We start from the raw sequence: 19014 nt of genomic DNA, 5'->3' as shown, positions 1-19014 counted from the left end.
CCTCACTAGGGTAGCTTGAAAGCTAAGATTTGACCGCGCTTTGAAATATCACCCCTACTTGAACGCACCACAGAGCACTATGTCAGGCCGTTTCCTAAGATATCAGGAGCTACATGATACAAAATGAAAGGATCAATCGCCAGTGGATGTTTGTTTGATGGACGGAACGGCGCCGATGATGACGAACGATGATCTGCAAAAGCAAAGCGGATCAAAGCCGCACCAGCTGTGGCCAATAAGAAGCACAAGAGTGCTTATGTAACCAAGATATAGGTGGAGCGCCCCTCCACGGCCAAATATAATTTCCAGGTAGACTTTAGATTTAGCTGTGATCGCAGCAGTTTCAAAAGATCTCTTCTTGCACTATCTCATTATGACAGATCAACCGCAGAGTCTCAAAGAGCTCTTGCAAGCAGCAAAGGCACAGAAACAATCAATAGAGCACAGCGCGGAGCCCAACAGCGATGCGTACCGTCAGGAAGTGTCCGAGACTATCAACAAGCTACAAGAATGTCAGAGATTGATCAGTCAGCTGTCGCTTTTCAGTTCAAACGAAGGTTTAGAGGACGTGTCAACCTCCAACTTACAGTATGAAATTCCAGAACTCATCTCGATACCTCCGACCACTAACGATCACTCCAAGGTTCTTAACAGTCGATTACCTCCTAGCTGAAGTCGTTCAGCGTACCTCGTCGACCGATCGAGAATCCGTATTGCGCCGCGCCCTAGGAGACTACGAAAAGTTCCTGACGCGGCTTGACGATTATAGACTGTTATCAGACCGCGATAAAAAACTCTTCGAACAATACACGGAAAACCCTGCGCGGTTTTCGATCGCTTCCAAGAACGATGCCGCCAACAGACGTGAAGTAAAAGTCGCACGCTTCCGGGAAGAAAAGGAGCTTAAACAAAAATTAGAATATTTCACGCAGAATGAAAGTCGACTCCAAAGCGATGACGAAGCGACAAGGAAACTATATTTGGCGGAAATAAATCTTTACACACACCAGACTTTTCAATCTCTCGATATGATTGCGCAAGAATTGGAAATGTTATCTCAGATGCGAAACGCGCCTCCCGTCTCAACTCTACAGAATGATCCAAGAAGCAGAGAGACGGACAAAAACAGCTATTCCGAAAGACTAGATGGTCCTCTCAGCCAACTCTTCAAGGGCGGCCGCTCGGGTCCACTGCTCAGCAAATCCGGAAAACCTTTACAACCATTCACACTCACAAATAAGCGTACCGAGCTGCAACAAGGCGTTTTTAGATCAGGACATAATCTGCCTACCATGAGCATTGATGAGTATTTGGAAGAGGAACGTAGGCGTGGCGGTATTTTGGAAGGAGGAACAAGCAATGAAATGCCGGAACCTGATGAGGATGATTTGGATAAAGCCGATGAAGAGACTATGAAAGCACGTGCTTGGGATGAGTTCAAGGAAGATAATCCCAGGGGTTCGGGGAATACCTTGAATAGGGGCTGAGCGAAGTCTGTCTCTTGCTGGCGAGAGACAAATATATGCATTCGGATTTCTTCTTGAAACTTTAAAAGAATCTATAGAAAAGATGTCGTCTATATGGTTTTGCAGGTCGAGGTCAATCTGGTGACCTTGTACCACTCTTAACCCACGCCGGCCTCTACAATACATTTATGTACCCAGGAGATGCCCAGCGTCTCCGAAGTAAGTGACATGAAAGCCGTAAGACTTCTAAACATTCAATCATGAAGAAACCTTGTTTGCCTTGATCTCCTCAAGAATAGGACCTGCACCATTCGCCACCAGCTCCTGAGCCAATTCTATTCCGAAAGTCTCAGCAGCAACGGTACTTTCAATGACCTTTTCAAGTTCAGCAGTAGAATGACGTGAACCATCTACACTAACGATGATGGATCGAACATGCAATTTTGTCGTTCCGTCCGCTTCTTGAATCCACTCTGATTCCACGCCGAGTGGCGCACTGCATCCACCTTCTATAGTTCTGAGTAGACTGCGCTCAGCCAGAACTTCCTTGAATGTCTTTTGATCTCCGATATTTTTGAGCATGTCCAAGACAAGAACATCATCCGAGCGGACCTCAATACCAATCGCGCCTTGACCAACGGCATATAAAAGACTGCCACTTTTCGAGTCAAGATATTGGGTAATTCTACCTCCCATTTCAGTTCGTAATAATCCAGCTGCGGCTAAAATGATAGCCGTGAAAGGGCCATTTTCTGCATCCAATTTCGCCAATCGAGTTTCGATGTTACCACGGACGCTCTGCACTTTCAAGTGGGGAAATTTCATCGCTAATTGAGCCGTACGGCGGATCGATGAGGTGCCAACTACGGAACCGGCGGGGAGTTCTGAGAGGGAGGTATACGGCAGACCGGGTTTGACGATAAGCACGTCTCTCGGGTCTTCACGAGGAAGGACGCCTCCTAGGGCACAGGTGGGGGGTAGTATTGTAGGGACATCTATTGTCACAAGATATGTTAGTGTCTGTCTTCATCTGGAGAAAGACAAATACTCGAGCGCATACCCTTGAGAGAGTGGATGATGAAATCTAGCTGGCCAGCAATCAATAATTCTTCCAACTCCTCTGTCCACAAATTCTTGGATGTCATGTCCTTGAAGGCAGTGATCTTGTCGCGGTCACCGGCGGTGTCTTTTGTTTCAATCTTGAATTCATACTGTGGATAATTCTTCTTCAGTGCTTCCACGACAAGGTCAGTCTGAGCGAGCGCAAGCTTTGACCTACGAGTGCCGATGTTGAACGACTTTCTCTCCGAAGAGGCGAGCGGGGCAGTCGACATAGTGAGAAGTTGTACAAGTCCGCCACGATCGGGCGTACGGATTGTCGAATGAAAGGGAAAAGTGAATCAGAGATCGGTCAATTGACCAGAATAATTGGAAAGTAGATCGTGGTATTTGCTATCAGAGGCATCGAATGCAGACCGAAGATTGATTTGATCACGGGATTTCTCCACCATATTTCTCAGGCCACTATCAAGCGCGCCTCCCCGTTCCGTCGGCAGATAAGATAAGGTGACGTCGCTAAGCTAGCCTCGGCTTCGGCTCCATGTTCCTTCCTTCTGGGTTCTAGTACCCTCCATGACTCCACGATCTTCCCCGTGTTATCCCATCTTATATCTACAGCACTCCCATCCACTTCCTTATCATCAGAGTGGATTGTGATTCCTTATAAAACATAGCCCCAAAATGGGATCGACCAACGGCAAGACCACAAAGCTACCGCTCGTGCCCCTGGCCAAAGACACCGTTCTCTTGCCAGGCGTCACTCTGCGCATCTCGTTGAATAATCGTCCCGATGTCGCTAATTTACTTTCTTCGCTCGTGAATCGCAGCCGGAGAGATAACAGCCCCATCACTATCGCATGTGTCCCCCTTGCATCTCCTCGATTGAGCAAGGATGGGCTGCAGCTTATAGAGAACGGAACGGAGCCAGAGAATCAGGAAGAGGAAAGCGTCGATGCTGGCCAGGCACGCAAAGAAGATCTGTTCAAGTATGGTGCACTTGCAAAGGTTGTTGGAGTCCAACGTCGTGTCTATTCGGAGCCATATCTACTCGTTGAGGGTGTCAAACGACTATCTGTCGTCAAGGTTCTCAAGGAGCGGCCTTTCTTTGAAGCCGAGGTGTTGCTACATGATGAAATTGGTAAGCACTATCTCGGTTTATGTGGGAGAGAATATGCTAACGTGCTGTAGCTCCTAATCCCAAGGATACCGAGACGGTCGAATCTTTCCAGCATTTGAAACAACTTGCTCGCGAGCTCCTGACGCTGCTGCGACTCGCATCGCTTTTCCCATCGAACCCTACAAGTATCTCGCCCACCGTTGCTCGCCGATTCGAACTTTTCATTTCTCGAAGAGAATATGCGCATGCAGGGAGCTTGGCGGATTTCATGGCCGATATTGTTGAATCGAGTCTCGAAGAGAAGTTGCGGGTCTTAGCAGCATTCGATATCAAGGACCGGCTGCAACGAGTTATTGAATTGCTCAATAGACAAGTGCAAGGAATCAAGAGCAATGTCAAAATTACTTCAATTACGACCACGAGCAATAACTCGCCGATCGACATTTCACAGCTGGATCCGAGATTGGCTCGTCGCGCCATGGCTGGKCTCAATGGATTCTCTCCGAATGGTTCTAACGGTAGCAATGAAGATGAGAAGGAGCCAAACGAGGTTGATGAACTAGAGCAGCGCCTGAATGAAGCACAATTGAGCCCAGAAGCTCGCAAGGTAGCTGATCGTGAGCTTAAACGATTGCGCAAAATGAACCCTGTCAATGCAGAGTACGGAGTTTGCCGAAATTATCTCGAAAATATAGCGGAGATCCCTTGGCTGAAGACAACCGAAGACCAACTTGGCAGTGATACTCTACAACGAGCTAGGAAGCAGCTCGATGATGATCACTACGGATTGGAAAAGATCAAGAAGCGCTTGCTAGAGTATCTTGCTGTTCTCAAGTTGAAACAATCTGTCAATGTTGATATTGAACGTCAGATTGCTCAGGTGTCAGAACAACTCACTACTTCCGACAAGGAAGCAGAGAAAGAGAAAGATGTTGAAAGTACTTCCCTCTCTCAGCCGGAAAAGGAAGTGCTCGAGACGAAGCTTCATATCCTTAAGTCCAAGCGTACAGTCGATAAATCACCCATTCTGCTGCTGGTTGGACCTCCGGGAACGGGAAAAACTAGCTTGGCTAAGTCAGTGGCTACATCTCTCGGACGAAAATTCCACCGTATATCCCTCGGTGGTGTACGAGATGAGGCTGAGATCAGGGGACATCGTCGCACTTATGTTGCAGCCATGCCTGGTTTGATCGTCAACGGCTTGAAGAAAGTTGGTGTCGCAAATCCTGTGTTTCTCCTTGATGAGATCGACAAGGTCGGTGGATCGAACTTCCACGGCGATCCGTCGGCTGCAATGCTCGAGGTGTTAGACCCGGAACAAAACCATAGTTTTTCAGACCATTATATCAATATTCCTATCGACTTGAGCAAAGTTCTTTTCATCGCTACAGCAAACTCATTGGATACCATTCCAGCGCCTTTGCTTGATCGCATGGAGACAATTCAGCTTTCCGGTTATACAACAGTAGAGAAACGACATATCGCTCGACGACATCTTCTTCCGAAGCAGATCCGGACCAACGGCCTGTCTGACAACGAGGTATCCTTGTCCGATGAGGTTCTCGAGAAAGTCATCACCGCGTATACCCGTGAGTCTGGTGTCCGTAATTTGGAACGCGAGATAGGTTCAGTATGTCGCTACAAGGCTGTACAGTATGCCGACGCAAAGGAGACGAACCATATGGAATCCTACAGTCCGAGTGTCTCTATGGAGGACCTTGAAGATATTCTTGGAATCGAACGCTTCGACGAGGAAATTGCAGAGACAACCTCCCGTCCAGGTATTGTTACTGGTCTCGTAGCGTACTCTACCGGTGGCCAAGGCAGTATTTTGTTCATTGAGGTGGCTGACATGCCTGGAAACGGGCGCGTGCAGCTTACTGGAAAGCTAGGAGATGTCCTCAAAGAGTCCGTCGAGGTAGCATTGACCTGGGTCAAAGCACATTCGTTTGATTTGGGTCTTTCACATGACCCCAACGAAGACATTATGAAGAATCGGAGTCTCCACGTTCATTGCCCCTCTGGTGCCATTCCTAAGGACGGCCCGTCTGCTGGTTTAGCTCATACTGTTGCCCTCATCTCTCTGTTTTCCGGTAAATCGGTGCCACCTCAGATTGCAATGACCGGAGAAATTTCTCTTCGTGGCCGCGTAATGCCGGTGGGCGGTATCAAAGAGAAACTCATTGGCGCTATGCGTGCAGGAGTGAAAATGGTATTGCTGCCCTATGCTAATCGCAAGGACGTCAAAGATGTACCGCAAGAGGTCCAGGACGGTCTTGAGATTATCTATGTCAAGTATGTCTCCTTCTGAATATGTCTTGCTTCAACAATATACTAACATATTTTAATAGGCATATTTGGGAAGCTCTGCGTGTTGTTTGGCCACAGGCTCATTTCCCCGGCCAGCAGCTCAACATGTTCGAAAGCCATCTATAATCTCTCCCCTCTTTCATATCGTTCTTGATTGCTTCAATTAGCGTCACTCATTATCTCGGTGTATATGGTACCTTTTAACTATAAGTTAGGGACTCGTCTGCTTCAAGCAATCAAAGGTAGGCTCACTCCTGACTACAATGTAAATTTTCGTTTTTTGTTTTATACATTTTTTTTTGTATTTTGAGCAAGCACATAAGTTTAAGCCCTGCACCTTCAAGAGATATATATATACTACACAAAATTTTGAAAGTAAGAAGAACAAAATGCAATATTGTACACCTTTGCAAAAGTACATGTAAACCTGTGAAAGAAACGTTTCATCACTACCAACCCTAAGGATTTTTAGGTTGCTCTGACGACGTGTTATCCACCACAGAAGGAGAAGCAACATCATCTATCAATACCATGCCCTCGTCTCTCTGGTTCTCCTTGGTCCCTTCTTTCTTCTCTTTTGATACCTCCTTCGGCGCTCCGCCATTCAACTTGGCCAATGCCGGCCGGTTATATGACAACCCCAAGGCCTGCCACGTCGGTTTCCAGGTTGTTTTTCCTTCCAAGAGCTCTTTAGCCTGGTCTTTGTATGAGTCGGCTTCGTTTGCGACGGGTTTCGCCATCGCGGAGGGTTGTGAGGCCTCTTGAAAGTTTTGGCTGTATTGGCGATGGCGGAAGAATTGGTCTGGTTGCCAGCTATATCAACCGCGTTAGCATACAGACAAGAAAGCTAATGATCATCATGAACTGGATAAAATGGCACATACGCAGATCTATCCTCCGGCACCTCAGGCCACACAAACGGCTCTTTCATCTCAATAGTCATCCTCTTTTTCGATTTGGGTCGTCGCAATGGTCCATGACCTTGTCTCCCATCTCGAAACTCTCGTGTCGGTTTCTGTTGCTCCACGTAGCTTCGTATGCTTATTATGTCGACGTTGTATAGTTGTTTCATGTACTCGCGCATATCGAGTTTGTTGAATTCGAGGGGGACGTAGAATGTTGCATATCGGGGGGGAAGAAAAGGGGTGCGGACGAGACTTATGACGAACTCGGGTCTAGATTATCGTTCAGTTAGTCAATTGTCTTGTTTGAAGGCTTTTTGGTACTCCTTGAGGAGGAGAAGGCTGCAGCCGGTCTTGTCATGCACATACAGGTAGACGGGTTTTTTGGCGAGTCTTCGGATCCTCGTCATTTTGCCGGTAGTTGTTCGTATCAGAGCCAAAGCAAGATGAAACAGCACAATTGACCTATTTCAACTTGAGTCGATGGCGGTGGTTGTATGTATCTCGAATAATTTGGCAGCATGCGTGATCAGATTAAAGATTTGTCGGGTTCGGTATCTTGACAAAACTGCGCTTTTGGCCGCGTCGCGTGCCGTAAATTCTTATCACTTATTTTCACTCAGGCATTCTGGTCTAAAACAGTCTCTTTATCGCCTTCCATTACTTCTAGTTGTTACAAACAGAAAAGGAAAATTTGACATTAGTCTTATATTCAAATGGTTTTAGCAATTTGATCAATTTGACAGGACTATCATCCAGAATCGGAAATTTTGAGATCGGCTATCCTTTGCGAATTTGACTCTATATCGCGATCAGTCGATTCGACATGTTGGCTTTCGGTACCATCAACACCTTCTTGTTCCTCCTCATCTTCTTCGCCTTCCTCTGAATCGTCATCCACGTCAGAATCGTCGTTCTCGTTGTCGTCATCCAAGTCACTTCGTTCGCCAGTGCCATTATCGCCATCAACACCCACGTCCTTCATATACTTCTCCAACTCGCGTGCCATCTTCCTCGAAAACCCAGACGCCTCAACTTCAACATCCAACCTCTTCCCCGGATTCTTCCGTAGCTGTTTCATCGCATCCTTGAAGAAGGGACCAGGATCGTCACTCGTAAACCCATATCGACGCTTAAAATATCTCTTTATACAATTCACATCACGGTCAAAATACATCTCTGCGTTGACATGATCCACTGACACCATCTGCGGAAAATCGATGAGTATCGGTACCAGCCGGATGTCCTCATCATTAAGTTCTGCGTTCTCTGCGGCTTTGCCTTTTCCATTTGTAATCGGCTCTTCTTTGATCAAGATATTGAACTCATTGAAATCACCATGGATCAATCCGTAACGTGCAAGTTCCACAATCATAGCCATCAACTCTGCATAAAGAACAGACGGATTTCCGACCTTGGCAATCTGTCGTAGAGGGAAAGCGTCGATTAAACTCATAACAATAGTATGCCGGTTCTGTGCAATCGGCTCCGGGACCGGGAATCCATTTTCTCGCAAAGCTTTCATAAACGTAAACTCTTTGATAGCGGCCAGTCGCGACATGTACATCCATGACCCTGTGCTACGGTTGCGAAGATAATCGCGATTCGTCTTGACGGTTCGAAAAGAGATACGACCGAGACGGTGGATCTTGAGGATGCGCTGCGATCCGTCGGATGCGGCGACGACGATGATGTCTGATTCTTTCCCGACGCCGACCTGGTTTCCGACTGAGTATATGCTTTTTTGCTTTTGGTGGGTGTTGAGTGCTAGGTAGTCGAGACCGCCGTAAGTTAATCGGTATCCATCGTCTGTAATTCAGCCCAAGATTTGTCAATGAGTGTGCGTCTCGGGATTGACGATTAAGTCAGAAACGTACACTTAGCATTCTTCACCTTCGCAATGAGATTCGTCTTTGCTAAATTCGAGATACTCCTGTGAACGCCACTGCCACCCCTTAAACCAGACAATTGGACTATCAACGGCGTAGGAACGACTTCGTGATTGCGACTTCCGGCTTCAACCTATGCGTCATGCCTTGTTAAAACTGTCAAACTGAATTCAACGCGACAAAACACCGGTAATGCGAAGCGGAGGTAAGAACATACAGCAGCGAGAACTCGAAAGTCTTCTGCGGTGAAATACCGCATGGCTTTTGCGTCGAGCTTCATGATGACAGATTCAACTTGTCACAGAGTATTATGAAGCAATAAAAAATCGCATGAGAAGTGTAGTGACAAGGACCTTCAATGCATGAAAAAGTCGGGCAGTCATGACACTCCCCGCAATTAGAAAAAAAGTTCGCAGCCCTAAGCCCTAACTTGTAGCCCAATTAGGCGTCCTTGTCTTTAGACACGGACGACTTCAGTGTATAAAAAATGTAGTATGCATAATATTTAGACTCTGGATTACTTGGATCTTTTTAGACGCATCTTAAACTTGAGTCTATTAATTGCAGATATTTCACAGGAATAAGCCCGCACGGGCCGGAAGCATCTACTAAAACATGATGTTCTTGTATGGCCTTCGCACCAATCAAGCGCATAAAGGCCATATAGTGATTCCAAATTCCAAACCAGAGATATGAGTATACACGACACCATTAAGTTGAAGCTTCCCATTCGGGGTTCTATTACCTAGGTTAGCCATGTGTCTGTGGACTAGAAATAGGAAAAAAACTTACCTTGCGTAATATCACTAAGCCTTCAAGTGTGCTACTGAGAGGAATATACTGTTCATCTTCAAGCTCAGCCCGCTCGCCGTAGCTGAGAAGTACGGGTGTGCTCTGTGTTTGCCATCCAGTGATGGTCTTTGGTCGACCAGCTTGGCCCACAACATCAACAGCCTGACCGACACGAACGTTCACAGTGAGAGGCTGCAAGTCTTCGTCAAGAGTGATGAGGAAGCGGGGATGCATTGCTGTGATGAGGAAATAGAGAAGGTAGTGATGCTCGGCAAGGATGAATTGTTTGGCATCAATCATGGCGACCAAGACAGTAAGGAGGCCTGCAGCAGCTACTCGAGAAAGCACTTGGCGATCTGTGTGGAAGGGATTGACGGAGACCGTACCCTTGCCCATGTGCAACAAGCCTTGGGCAATTCGGACCATGAACAGCGAATTCTGGTCACGGTGGTAGTAGCTAGCAAGCTGTCGGAGTAGTTGCGCCAGACGAGCATTGTTGGTGCCGGCACCGGTCAAACCCATGGCAAAGATGGCATTAATAGCGACATCGTTGTCGTTGTCGTGGCTGTATCGTGACAAGGTGTCGTAAACTTTCATCTGCGGGTTGCTGGGGCTGATGAGTCCCATCGCAAGTGGTACAGCCTTGCGAATGTTACTTGCACCGTAATGCATCAAGTGTCCGAATTGTCGTAGAATCATGTCCTGGCCAACATCTTCTCCCATAGCAATAAGAGATAAACCCAGAACAGCATACGACTGAACGAGTTCGTCGCCTTTGTTCTCTTCTTTGTCTTCGATGAACTCGTTGCATGTATGAAGAAGTTCCTGAATCTTCAAGACAGTACCAGTGCCAGCCCACGCGCAGACGGAAGCTAGTACAGCTGTGGGCTTAGCCATGGGATGATCAACAGCCTTGAGAATATCTAGAATCACGTCTACCTCTTCTTGTCGTCCGAAGTAAAGTAAAGCCAATCCCAGTGCCATAAACCTTGTCCACTTATCTTTGAGTTGTTTTTGTCGCTCCTCATCCATTAATGTGTAAGCAATTGCTTCTGAGACTTGATGATTTGACGAGCCAACAAAGATCAGCCCAAGAGAAACAGCAGCCATAGCCGAGAGCTGCATATCTAAAGAGACATCTTCAACGATGGGGAGGAGGACATCCAAAAGCTCTTCTTTGTTGGAACCAGCATAAGACAGACCAAGACCCATAATAGATGCCACGCGCATAGGGATGCTCTTGTTTTCGATGTTGTCAGGGTCGCTGAGGAGAGCCATTGCAGGATCGGAGTCAAGACGGACACCAGAATTAAGAATACCAATGGCGAGCAAAGCACCAGCCTTGATCTGATCCTCCTGGGCGTATGTAAACTTGTCGATTTTGTCCAGACCGCCTTCTACATCTCTGTGCAGCAGCATACCGAGCGAAGCTGTGGTGGATAGCATTCCATCGTCTTTTGTCTTCCACACCCAAGGTCCCTTGTCACCTTCAACCAACATCATTTTGTCACTTCCGTACCCAGCATTAGCGAACGCGTTTACGAATGCGCTGGCCAGGTTATGCCGAGCGGAATCGACATTTGTCAATCCTGCACCTCTGCTGCTTTCCAAGTGAGTTTTGTATATATCTTCGGGCATCTTGGGATCAAGGATATTCAATTCCTTAGCCAAGGCCTTGAAGTGTGTAGGGATTTGAGTGTTGTTGAGACACTCCGCCAGCTCCTGATCATCCTCCTCTTCAGGTAGGTCGAGCCAGATCTGCTGGCGAGCAACCAAGAAAGCCATCTGTTTTTTCAAAGCTTTATCTTCAGTGGCAGCAAGATCGGACTTGATAAGCTCAACATCGTTCAGACGGATAGCGATAACGATCGCTTGGGTCAACTTTTTGTATCGGACGTAGATCTCGTGCGCTGTGTGAAGAAATTGGTGGTCTTCCGGATACGTGAGCAGGTTGACCATGCTGACCATGTAGAGGCACACTCTTTGATAGGTGTTTTCATCCACAAACTTGGAGATCTCCTCGATCATCTCAAGCTCGCTCAGTAAATCGACGGCGTCGGCTTCGGCGTTGTGTGTGAGGAAGTATGGAACGAGGGATAGAGTCAGTTCGGTGAGATCACCAAACTCTTGGTCCTCGGCTAATCGGTTTTGGTATTCTTGTCCAATCTCTAATGCAAGGTGTCGAACGTATTCGTGGCCCCATGAGGCTAGATCCTCGGCTGGAGACTTCGACAAAAGGCGATATTTGAGTGTTTCGAGCTTGTCTTCAACGCCGTAGGTCATTCCGAGGACTGACAGCGTATCTGCAAGGGAGTCCTACAGGAAATGAGCATGTTCCTTCTGATGCATAGATAGAAACCTACCTTTTCTGAACCTGCTGGCCATCTCTCGTAAACTTCCGTGAGCTCGTCGTAGTGCGGTCGAAGGAACTTCAAGGGTTTCGGAACAGCTGTCATCGACGACGTAGATGTTTTAATAAAGTTCTTGATGGCATCTAAGGCGGGGCGATACAGGGTTGTGTCGGGTTCCTGTTTTTGATTGAGGATTAGTGAATGGTAGCTACCGGAGCTTGAAGGGCACGTACCTTGAGTCGCTCCACGAGCATCTCAAGCTCATTCTTGAGATTTTGGTCTTCTTCGTTAAGTTCCTCTGTGAATTCAATGATGATCAGTACCGAGCCTTCAAGTTCAAGCAACCGATGATGCGAAATGGATAAGCAGAATTGGCTGATTTGTCACCGTACCTTCTTGTAGCTCATCATCTTTGTCTTCCTTCTTTCCAACCTTGGTTTTATCATCCTTTGCGTCTTTTTTCTGTCCGTTCAGCTCGCGAGCATCGTCGGCTTTGCCTTTTCCCTTGTCAGCAGCTGCTGACCGCTGGCCTTCTTTCGCCATGGAGCCTGGGCGGCTAGCTTCGACGATGGTATAGAAAGAGGAAGAATCACGAGAGCAAGGGGATGAAACACCAGATCAAGCTTCCGATGGTTTCACCTGGTAGATTCCGAGGGTTATACAGTTGCGAAGTGGGTGGATGGAGGTGTGTGGTGTGATGGAGATGGAGTTGGATTTGGGTTGAAAGCAGGCACTCCAAGCTTGCGTCGTGATATCGTCTCGCCGCTGTGGAGCTACGTCGGTCGTGACTGCCCTGCAGATGCAAACAAAACAAACAGGGTCACGTAAGCGTCAACATCAACTGCTTGATTATTTGTTCAAGACGATCTCAAGGAAAATTTGGATAAAGTAATCTGATATCTATGATTTGCTTGTCATTACTATTATTTGATGTCCATTCGGTGGTCTTGACTTCGTCGTTGAGCTGTGTTTACATCCTCTTGCATCTAACCAAGTCACGTGATCTCATACAACAATGCTCATTTTGCTCTTGTCTGTCAAGTCGAGAGTAACTGCGCCTCTATAGAAAGAAGAGAGCTGTAAATAGTAGGGAAACTCGAGTATCTCATCATCATCGGCATATATGAGGTACACGGTGGAAGGTACGGCCATCGCAGCTGCCAGATTGGACTCCGCCGGATCCACCTTCAATCATCGATACTGCAAGCTCCAAACAATCAACAATCAGCACTCGAGTTTGATCGATATCTGCGGCTTGATGATATAGGGCTTTTTTCAGATGCTTGATGTCTGGAGCTTTAAGGTCTGATAGTGTTTTACCGGGTGCTCGCTAGAAAAAGAATTCCGTCGTCATTACGGAGTGTGCTGTACATTACGATGGGCGACGCGATGGATATCGAGACTCTAGAACCACGAGGGACCAAGCGCACTGCTGATGATGCAGAGCTTGCACCAAATGAGCAGCGCCGTATCAGGGTATGTACTTATGTTGTCGCTACTTGGCGCATTCGATGCTGACACGAGGTCAGGCGCTAGATCCTGATGTGGTCAACAAAATCGCCGCTGGGGAGATCATCGTCGCCCCAATGCATGCTCTAAAAGAACTCATCGAGAACTCTGTAGATGCAGGATCCACGTCAATAGAGGTTCTTGTTAAAGATGGAGGGCTCAAGCTTCTCCAAATAACCGATAACGGCCATGGAATTAACGTGAGTTGCGCCCCGTCATGGATGTTCATCAGCTAATTAGATTTGTAGGTGGACGATCTACCAATTCTATGCGAAAGATTCACCACCTCCAAGCTGAAAGAGTTTGAGGATTTGACAGCTATTGGCACCTATGGCTTCCGTGGTGAAGCCTTGGCGAGTATCAGCCATATTTCCCATCTGACAGTGACTACCAAAACTGCCAGTTCTAGCTGTGCCTGGAGAGCACATTATAGTGATGGTAAACTTGTACCAGCAAAGCCCGGTCAAAGTGTGAAACCGAAGCCCACGGCTGGACGAGGGGGAACTCAAATCACTGTGAGCCAATGTTAGATCATGAATGAATGATTAAGCTGACTGTTGCACAGGTTGAAGATCTCTTCTATAATGTTCCGACCCGACGACGTGCTTTTAGGTCATCCAGTGAGGAATATGCCAAGATACTTGACGTCGTAGGGCGATATGCAGTTCATTGCGCGAATGTTGCCTTTTCGTGTAAAAAGCACGGCGATTCAGGCCCCAGCATCTCGACTGCTGCTAAGTCATCCACTATTGATCGAATTCGCCAGATTCATGGAAGTGCCGTGGCAAATGAACTGATTGACTTCAATGTTGAAGACACAAAGAGACTGGGATTCAGGGCATCCGGGCTGGTTACCAACGCTAATTATCACGTCAAGAGGACGACTATTTTGCTATTTATCAATCATCGATCAGTCGAATCTTCGGCACTTAAGAAAGCCATTGAACAGACATACTCAACATTTCTACCCAAAGGTGGACACCCCTTTATCTACCTTGATCTCGAAATCGAACCAAATCGGGTTGACGTCAATGTCCATCCGACTAAAAGAGAAGTGAACTTTCTAAACGAGGATGAGATTATAGAATCGATATGCAGCGAGATCACCACCCGTCTAGCGCAGGTGGACTCGAGTCGGACGTTCATGACCCAGACTCTGTTGCCTGGTGTGCCCAGAGTTCCAGAGACGCCTCCAAGCGATTCTCAGGCTCGCAAAATGGGCGCAGTACCCTCGTCACAAAAGCCCTATGAGAATAACCTTGTTCGCACAGACTCGCGCATGCGAAAGATTACATCTATGCTACCATCTCTTACCGCGTCATCCAGCACCCAATTAGACACAGATCAGGCCGAAGAAGTAGAAAACCCAGACGATGGCCTGCACTATGAGACAACAGATCGCGAACCGCTTCGTATAGGACTTACATCCGTGAAACACCTTCGTGCTACAGTACGAAATGAGATGCACAACGGACTCACCGAACTCTTCTCAACGCATACATACGTCGGCCTCGTTGACGAGCGTCGACGCATTGTCGCACTTCAATCTGGCGTAAAGTTATATCTAGTCGACTATGGCATGATCTGCAGCGAGTTCTTCTACCAGATCGGACTCACCGATTTTGGAAATTTCGGCATCATCAAACTCGACCCGCCGCCGAAACTAATTGACCTAATGCAACTCGGCGCAGAAATTGAACGCAGTGAGCATCAAGCCAATGCTGAAGGGGGGGCTGCGTCCTCCTCAAATGACGAAATGGAAGATATCTTTCAAAGAGCACCAGAAATCGTGACGAACACAATAATCGAGCGCCGTGACATGCTAGACGAATATTTTTCCATGAAGATATCTGAGGAAGGTGAATTACTCACAATCCCGCTCCTATTAAAGGGGTATATACCATCGTTGGCAAAACTACCTCGATTCTTGCTCAGACTAGGTCCGTACGTGGACTGGACGAGTGAAGAGGAGTGTTTCCGCGGGTTTCTTCGCGAACTTGCTGCTTTTTATACGCCTGAGCAACTGCCGCCACAACCGGCTAAAAAGCCGGCATCCCAGGATGAGGAGGTAGAAGATGAGGAATCACCAMAAGCCAGTACAGAAGACGAAAGTATAACAACCCGCCGCACGCAACTCATACGAATGCTGGAACATGTCCTCTTTCCCGCTGTGCGAGCGAGATTGGTAGCTACCAACGGTCTATTACCTGGCGTTGTCGAAGTTGCTGATCTAAAGGGATTGTACCGCGTATTTGAGCGGTGTTGATCTGCCTTGTAGATATGAAATATGCATGTCTTACAATTTGTAGCAAGTCAATCTACTACTCATCACAGATTTGACGTCTCAAAATTGCCACGAGAATCCAGCAGAGATCAGAGAATCATATTAAAGAATCCCGCATTTCATACATGACCCCATAAACCCAGAATCCATCAATCGCACTCGTACAAGAAATAAAAAAGTAAAACTAGGAAAAAATGACAAATAGCTGACATGAAATGACATGAATCATAAATAGCGCAAAATAAAGAAGCAAAACCAAGTCATAAAATGTATCATGTCAAAAGAAATAGCACAAAGCATTTGAAGATGAGAAGAAATCGAACGCCCTGTGAAAAAACTCCATGACCCAGGTCCTGATCCGTCGCTCCTGTGCCTTTCCATATCCGTGTACCTGTCCTGTCCCGATCCTATCCATAGTCGTTTCCAGTGTCATTCAGTTCTCGTAATTGAGTCATTTCATCGTGTATATATTGCTTTTTCTTTCCTTCCTTTTTTTGTATCCTCTCATTCATTATATTCATCATCATCGCCAATAACAATCTTATCAAGTCATCGTGGGGAGGTGGATCATTGCTGGCGCGAATACGGCTTATTCATCAACGCGATCTCGCGCGCAACACTGGTCCATTCCAATTCTCGGCGGAGCGGTTCTCGGCGTTTCTGTTGCTGATGTTCGTCCCATTTGAGGAGTTCGTAGACGAAGCGCAGGTGGGGTTGGATGATGACGTTTAGTCTTCTGGCGCGGACGAAGCAGCTTCTTCTCGTCAGTTTATTGGCCTCATAGTAGATAGGGGGAGGAGAAACTTACTATGCACGAGGAAAGGATAGTTTCAAGGAGGACATGACTTCAGCTATGCAAATGGTCGCAGATCTCGAAACGCCGACGCGGCAATGAACTAATGTAGCTGATCTATCGGCTTTGCCTGCTTCTGTTGAATCAAGTCAGTCGCTAAACCTCATGTGCATACATGATACAACTTACCGATAAATGAAAGACAATTCTCAAACTCCTGCGTCAATGGGTCTATTCCGTTATCCTGAACCTGACCGATAAACATCAAATTGTCCTCGCCCCAGCTCTCAATCTCCTTTTCGGACCAAGAGACCGGCTCCCCGATGCTAAGCACTCGCTTGATGCCCAATTCCCGCAAAAGATCAGGATTGTTCGCATGAGCCAGATTGCCAAGATACATATACGGAAGTATGCGACTGGGCAATGAACCGTCCATTTTCCGAAGCCAGGCTGGCTCGCAAAGAGAATCCAAATTCAGTCTCGCGGCGGCGGGGCTTTGTTCGAGAAGTTGCTGCTGAATGCTCCGTAGAAACACAACATCTGATGGATATGCAAAGAAATTGCGGCCTTTTTCACGATGGAGTCTGATCCATGCTTGGTCTAGTGGCAGACCTTCAGCAAACATGAAATATGCAATTGCTAGCAGTGAGCTTTCCGTATAGCCATCTGCACAATGAATCAATATTTTGTATGATTTGGCCGAGTCCTCCATTGGAATGTCATCCAGCTCTTCAATGTCCGATCCGTTGTCCTCTGGGTTGGCAAGATAGTATAGCCATCGGACTGTATTCACAAAATCCTCTACGTCTCGATTCGCTTCAAGCTGCGGCACAATACTCCCCGAAGAAGGAAACTGCATTGAAATGCCTTCAGCCCATTCTTCACTCGCAAGACTCTTGCTCACGCCATCCAAATATCGAGGACCAGGAATGGGAGCAAGATCAATTGCTTCAATAGTCAAGTCGAATTGATTTGTGTCCATTACGTCTTGGTCGTCTGAAGACATGAGTATATCGGGACTAGGGCCTAGCCAGACGTTTTTCGAGATTTCAGAAGTCTTGGACATGCTGCACATTTCATTGCGTTCCCATTGGACTAGATCAATCAGTCAATACTCATCCACTAGTCTGACATGGTAGCACTCACAAAAATCCATCACTTTGCCTGTGATTTGTCCTTGTGAATCTATTGCGACCAAGTCATGGTAGCGTTGTTCGAAATCTTCGAACGCATCTGCCGATTGTCAGCACAAGTCTGATCCATAGTCAGTATACTTACCCGATAGTATGAATGTATTGAACAGAGGGGTCTCCTGGGCAGGATCGTGTTTCATCCGCCAGTTCTGCTGTGCAATTGCCACCTTCTGCGCAGCATCAAGCAATTGGAACGGGTCGGCACTTTTCTCCGCATAAATCACAATATCCGATAGCGGCGCCAATTTGGCAGTCTGAATATGAAAGTTGCGAACAGAGAACCCATATATAGGATCGGCATCAATGAACTCCGTACCGCTCGTGTCGAGAATCTCGTCAAGAGACACGGCGCCTCGCAGACGCGACTTTGTAAGATCGCCATCCAGACTGACCAGCGTCAAAGAACGGAAACATCTCGGTATACGCCTGAGCGATCGTTTCCGATTAACAAAAAAAGCAGATTGCACTCCATTGAAGGGGTGTAGACCATGCAGCCAGGGAAACACCTGTTTCGGGTCCGGCAAGGGTTGAGTAGCTAAATGGTCCAGTGCAGCGACAAGTGTGGCGCCATTGATGGAGTAAACCGGGGGAGATTTGGTGAGCTTCTTGAAGCGATCAGGCGGGTAGAGGAGCGAGGTCAGTGAGACGCCGGTTTGTTCTACTGGTGAGATTGCGGATGGCGCCGAGCCGGGCGGGCATACGGGGATGTGTTTGTTGGGGATAGACGTGGGCGTGCGAGGGCGTACATTGAGACTGAGGGCTGGAGAGACGGGTGGAGGAGTCACGGAGTGTCGAATTGATTGTTGTTGGACCAGAACAGTTGCCATTGTAGTATACGACGTGTCGATATTCTTATAAAATTGCGCCGTGTATCAATCTTCGCAAGCGCGTATATCAAGCAGGCAGTCTTTCAAGAGCATCCTCTACCTGAAGCAGTACCTGAGAACTTTTCACCTGCAGGCTGGTTCTGCAAAGTCCAATTCTGTGCAGGCGCCAGTCAAAGACAAGTGTAGAAGATGTTGGCTGGTCTGTACGGCGAGACGTCAGTCAGTCTATCTCAAGCAGTATGGATCTGTCGCTCAAGCGGGGAAAGGATGTTGTCCCACATGAAGGGTGGCTCCAGTGCCCGACAGAACGGGATTGGCTGGACGGCGCGCTTTCAAATCAGACGAACTGACTGATGGACGAAGAAGCGACGATTGCAGTGAGCAATTGAGTACGAGATATATCTGATTGATGTCTCACTTGAGTTGTCTCTGTAAGAAAAAGAGAAATAACTTAGATGGTGGTCAGTTCAGATAATGCTGGCGGGGGTGGAGAGAATGAACGGACGACGGGCCCACGTCCCG

The 19014-nt window shown here is 47.3% G+C and overlaps 8 protein-coding genes across 8 annotated transcripts; 3 read left to right on the top strand and 5 right to left on the bottom strand.

The window, feature by feature from the left end:
* Positions 1 to 373: 373 nt before the first annotated feature.
* BHQ10_005950 (uncharacterized protein) lies at positions 374 to 1487 on the top strand (the record flags this gene model as incomplete). Its single annotated transcript, XM_040878482.1, has 2 exons — positions 374 to 588; positions 644 to 1487. The coding sequence occupies 2 exons, from the start codon at positions 374 to 376 to the stop codon at positions 1485 to 1487; spliced, it is 1059 nt and encodes a 352-aa protein (XP_040734454.1).
* A 237-nt stretch (positions 1488 to 1724) lies between these two features.
* Positions 1725 to 2800, bottom strand: BHQ10_005949 (uncharacterized protein; the record flags this gene model as incomplete). The annotated part of the gene is made up of 2 exons (XM_040878480.1): positions 1725 to 2461; positions 2527 to 2800. The coding sequence occupies 2 exons, from the start codon at positions 2798 to 2800 to the stop codon at positions 1725 to 1727; spliced, it is 1011 nt and encodes a 336-aa protein (XP_040734453.1).
* Positions 2801 to 3206: 406 nt separating this feature from the next.
* Positions 3207 to 6078, top strand: BHQ10_005948 (uncharacterized protein; the record flags this gene model as incomplete). The annotated part of the gene is made up of 3 exons (XM_040878479.1): positions 3207 to 3663; positions 3714 to 5937; positions 5994 to 6078. The coding sequence occupies 3 exons, from the start codon at positions 3207 to 3209 to the stop codon at positions 6076 to 6078; spliced, it is 2766 nt and encodes a 921-aa protein (XP_040734452.1).
* A 332-nt stretch (positions 6079 to 6410) lies between these two features.
* On the bottom strand, positions 6411 to 7264 carry BHQ10_005947 (uncharacterized protein; the record flags this gene model as incomplete). Its single annotated transcript, XM_040878478.1, has 3 exons — positions 6411 to 6765; positions 6837 to 7127; positions 7179 to 7264. 3 exons carry the CDS (start codon positions 7262 to 7264, stop codon positions 6411 to 6413), a joined length of 732 nt encoding a protein of 243 aa, XP_040734451.1.
* Positions 7265 to 7605: 341 nt separating this feature from the next.
* Positions 7606 to 9023, bottom strand: BHQ10_005946 (uncharacterized protein; the record flags this gene model as incomplete). Its single annotated transcript, XM_040878477.1, has 3 exons — positions 7606 to 8663; positions 8732 to 8876; positions 8961 to 9023. The coding sequence occupies 3 exons, from the start codon at positions 9021 to 9023 to the stop codon at positions 7606 to 7608; spliced, it is 1266 nt and encodes a 421-aa protein (XP_040734450.1).
* A 431-nt stretch (positions 9024 to 9454) lies between these two features.
* BHQ10_005945 (uncharacterized protein) lies at positions 9455 to 12429 on the bottom strand (the record flags this gene model as incomplete). The annotated part of the gene is made up of 5 exons (XM_040878476.1): positions 9455 to 9481; positions 9536 to 11851; positions 11899 to 12063; positions 12120 to 12214; positions 12279 to 12429. 5 exons carry the CDS (start codon positions 12427 to 12429, stop codon positions 9455 to 9457), a joined length of 2754 nt encoding a protein of 917 aa, XP_040734449.1.
* An 834-nt stretch (positions 12430 to 13263) lies between these two features.
* On the top strand, positions 13264 to 15661 carry BHQ10_005944 (uncharacterized protein; the record flags this gene model as incomplete). The annotated part of the gene is made up of 4 exons (XM_040878475.1): positions 13264 to 13362; positions 13416 to 13595; positions 13644 to 13910; positions 13961 to 15661. 4 exons carry the CDS (start codon positions 13264 to 13266, stop codon positions 15659 to 15661), a joined length of 2247 nt encoding a protein of 748 aa, XP_040734448.1.
* Positions 15662 to 16246: 585 nt separating this feature from the next.
* BHQ10_005943 (uncharacterized protein) lies at positions 16247 to 18492 on the bottom strand (the record flags this gene model as incomplete). Its single annotated transcript, XM_040878474.1, has 5 exons — positions 16247 to 16433; positions 16488 to 16608; positions 16662 to 17567; positions 17619 to 17705; positions 17751 to 18492. 5 exons carry the CDS (start codon positions 18490 to 18492, stop codon positions 16247 to 16249), a joined length of 2043 nt encoding a protein of 680 aa, XP_040734447.1.
* Positions 18493 to 19014: the final 522 nt, after the last annotated feature.

The sequence above is a fragment of the Talaromyces amestolkiae genome, assembly GCF_001896365.1.
Source record: "Talaromyces amestolkiae strain CIB chromosome Unknown scaffold10.1, whole genome shotgun sequence".
Lineage (NCBI taxonomy): Eukaryota > Fungi > Ascomycota > Eurotiomycetes > Eurotiales > Trichocomaceae > Talaromyces > Talaromyces amestolkiae.
The sequence above is the reverse complement of the archived record's forward strand: the minus strand, read 5'-3'. Positions and strand labels throughout refer to the sequence as shown.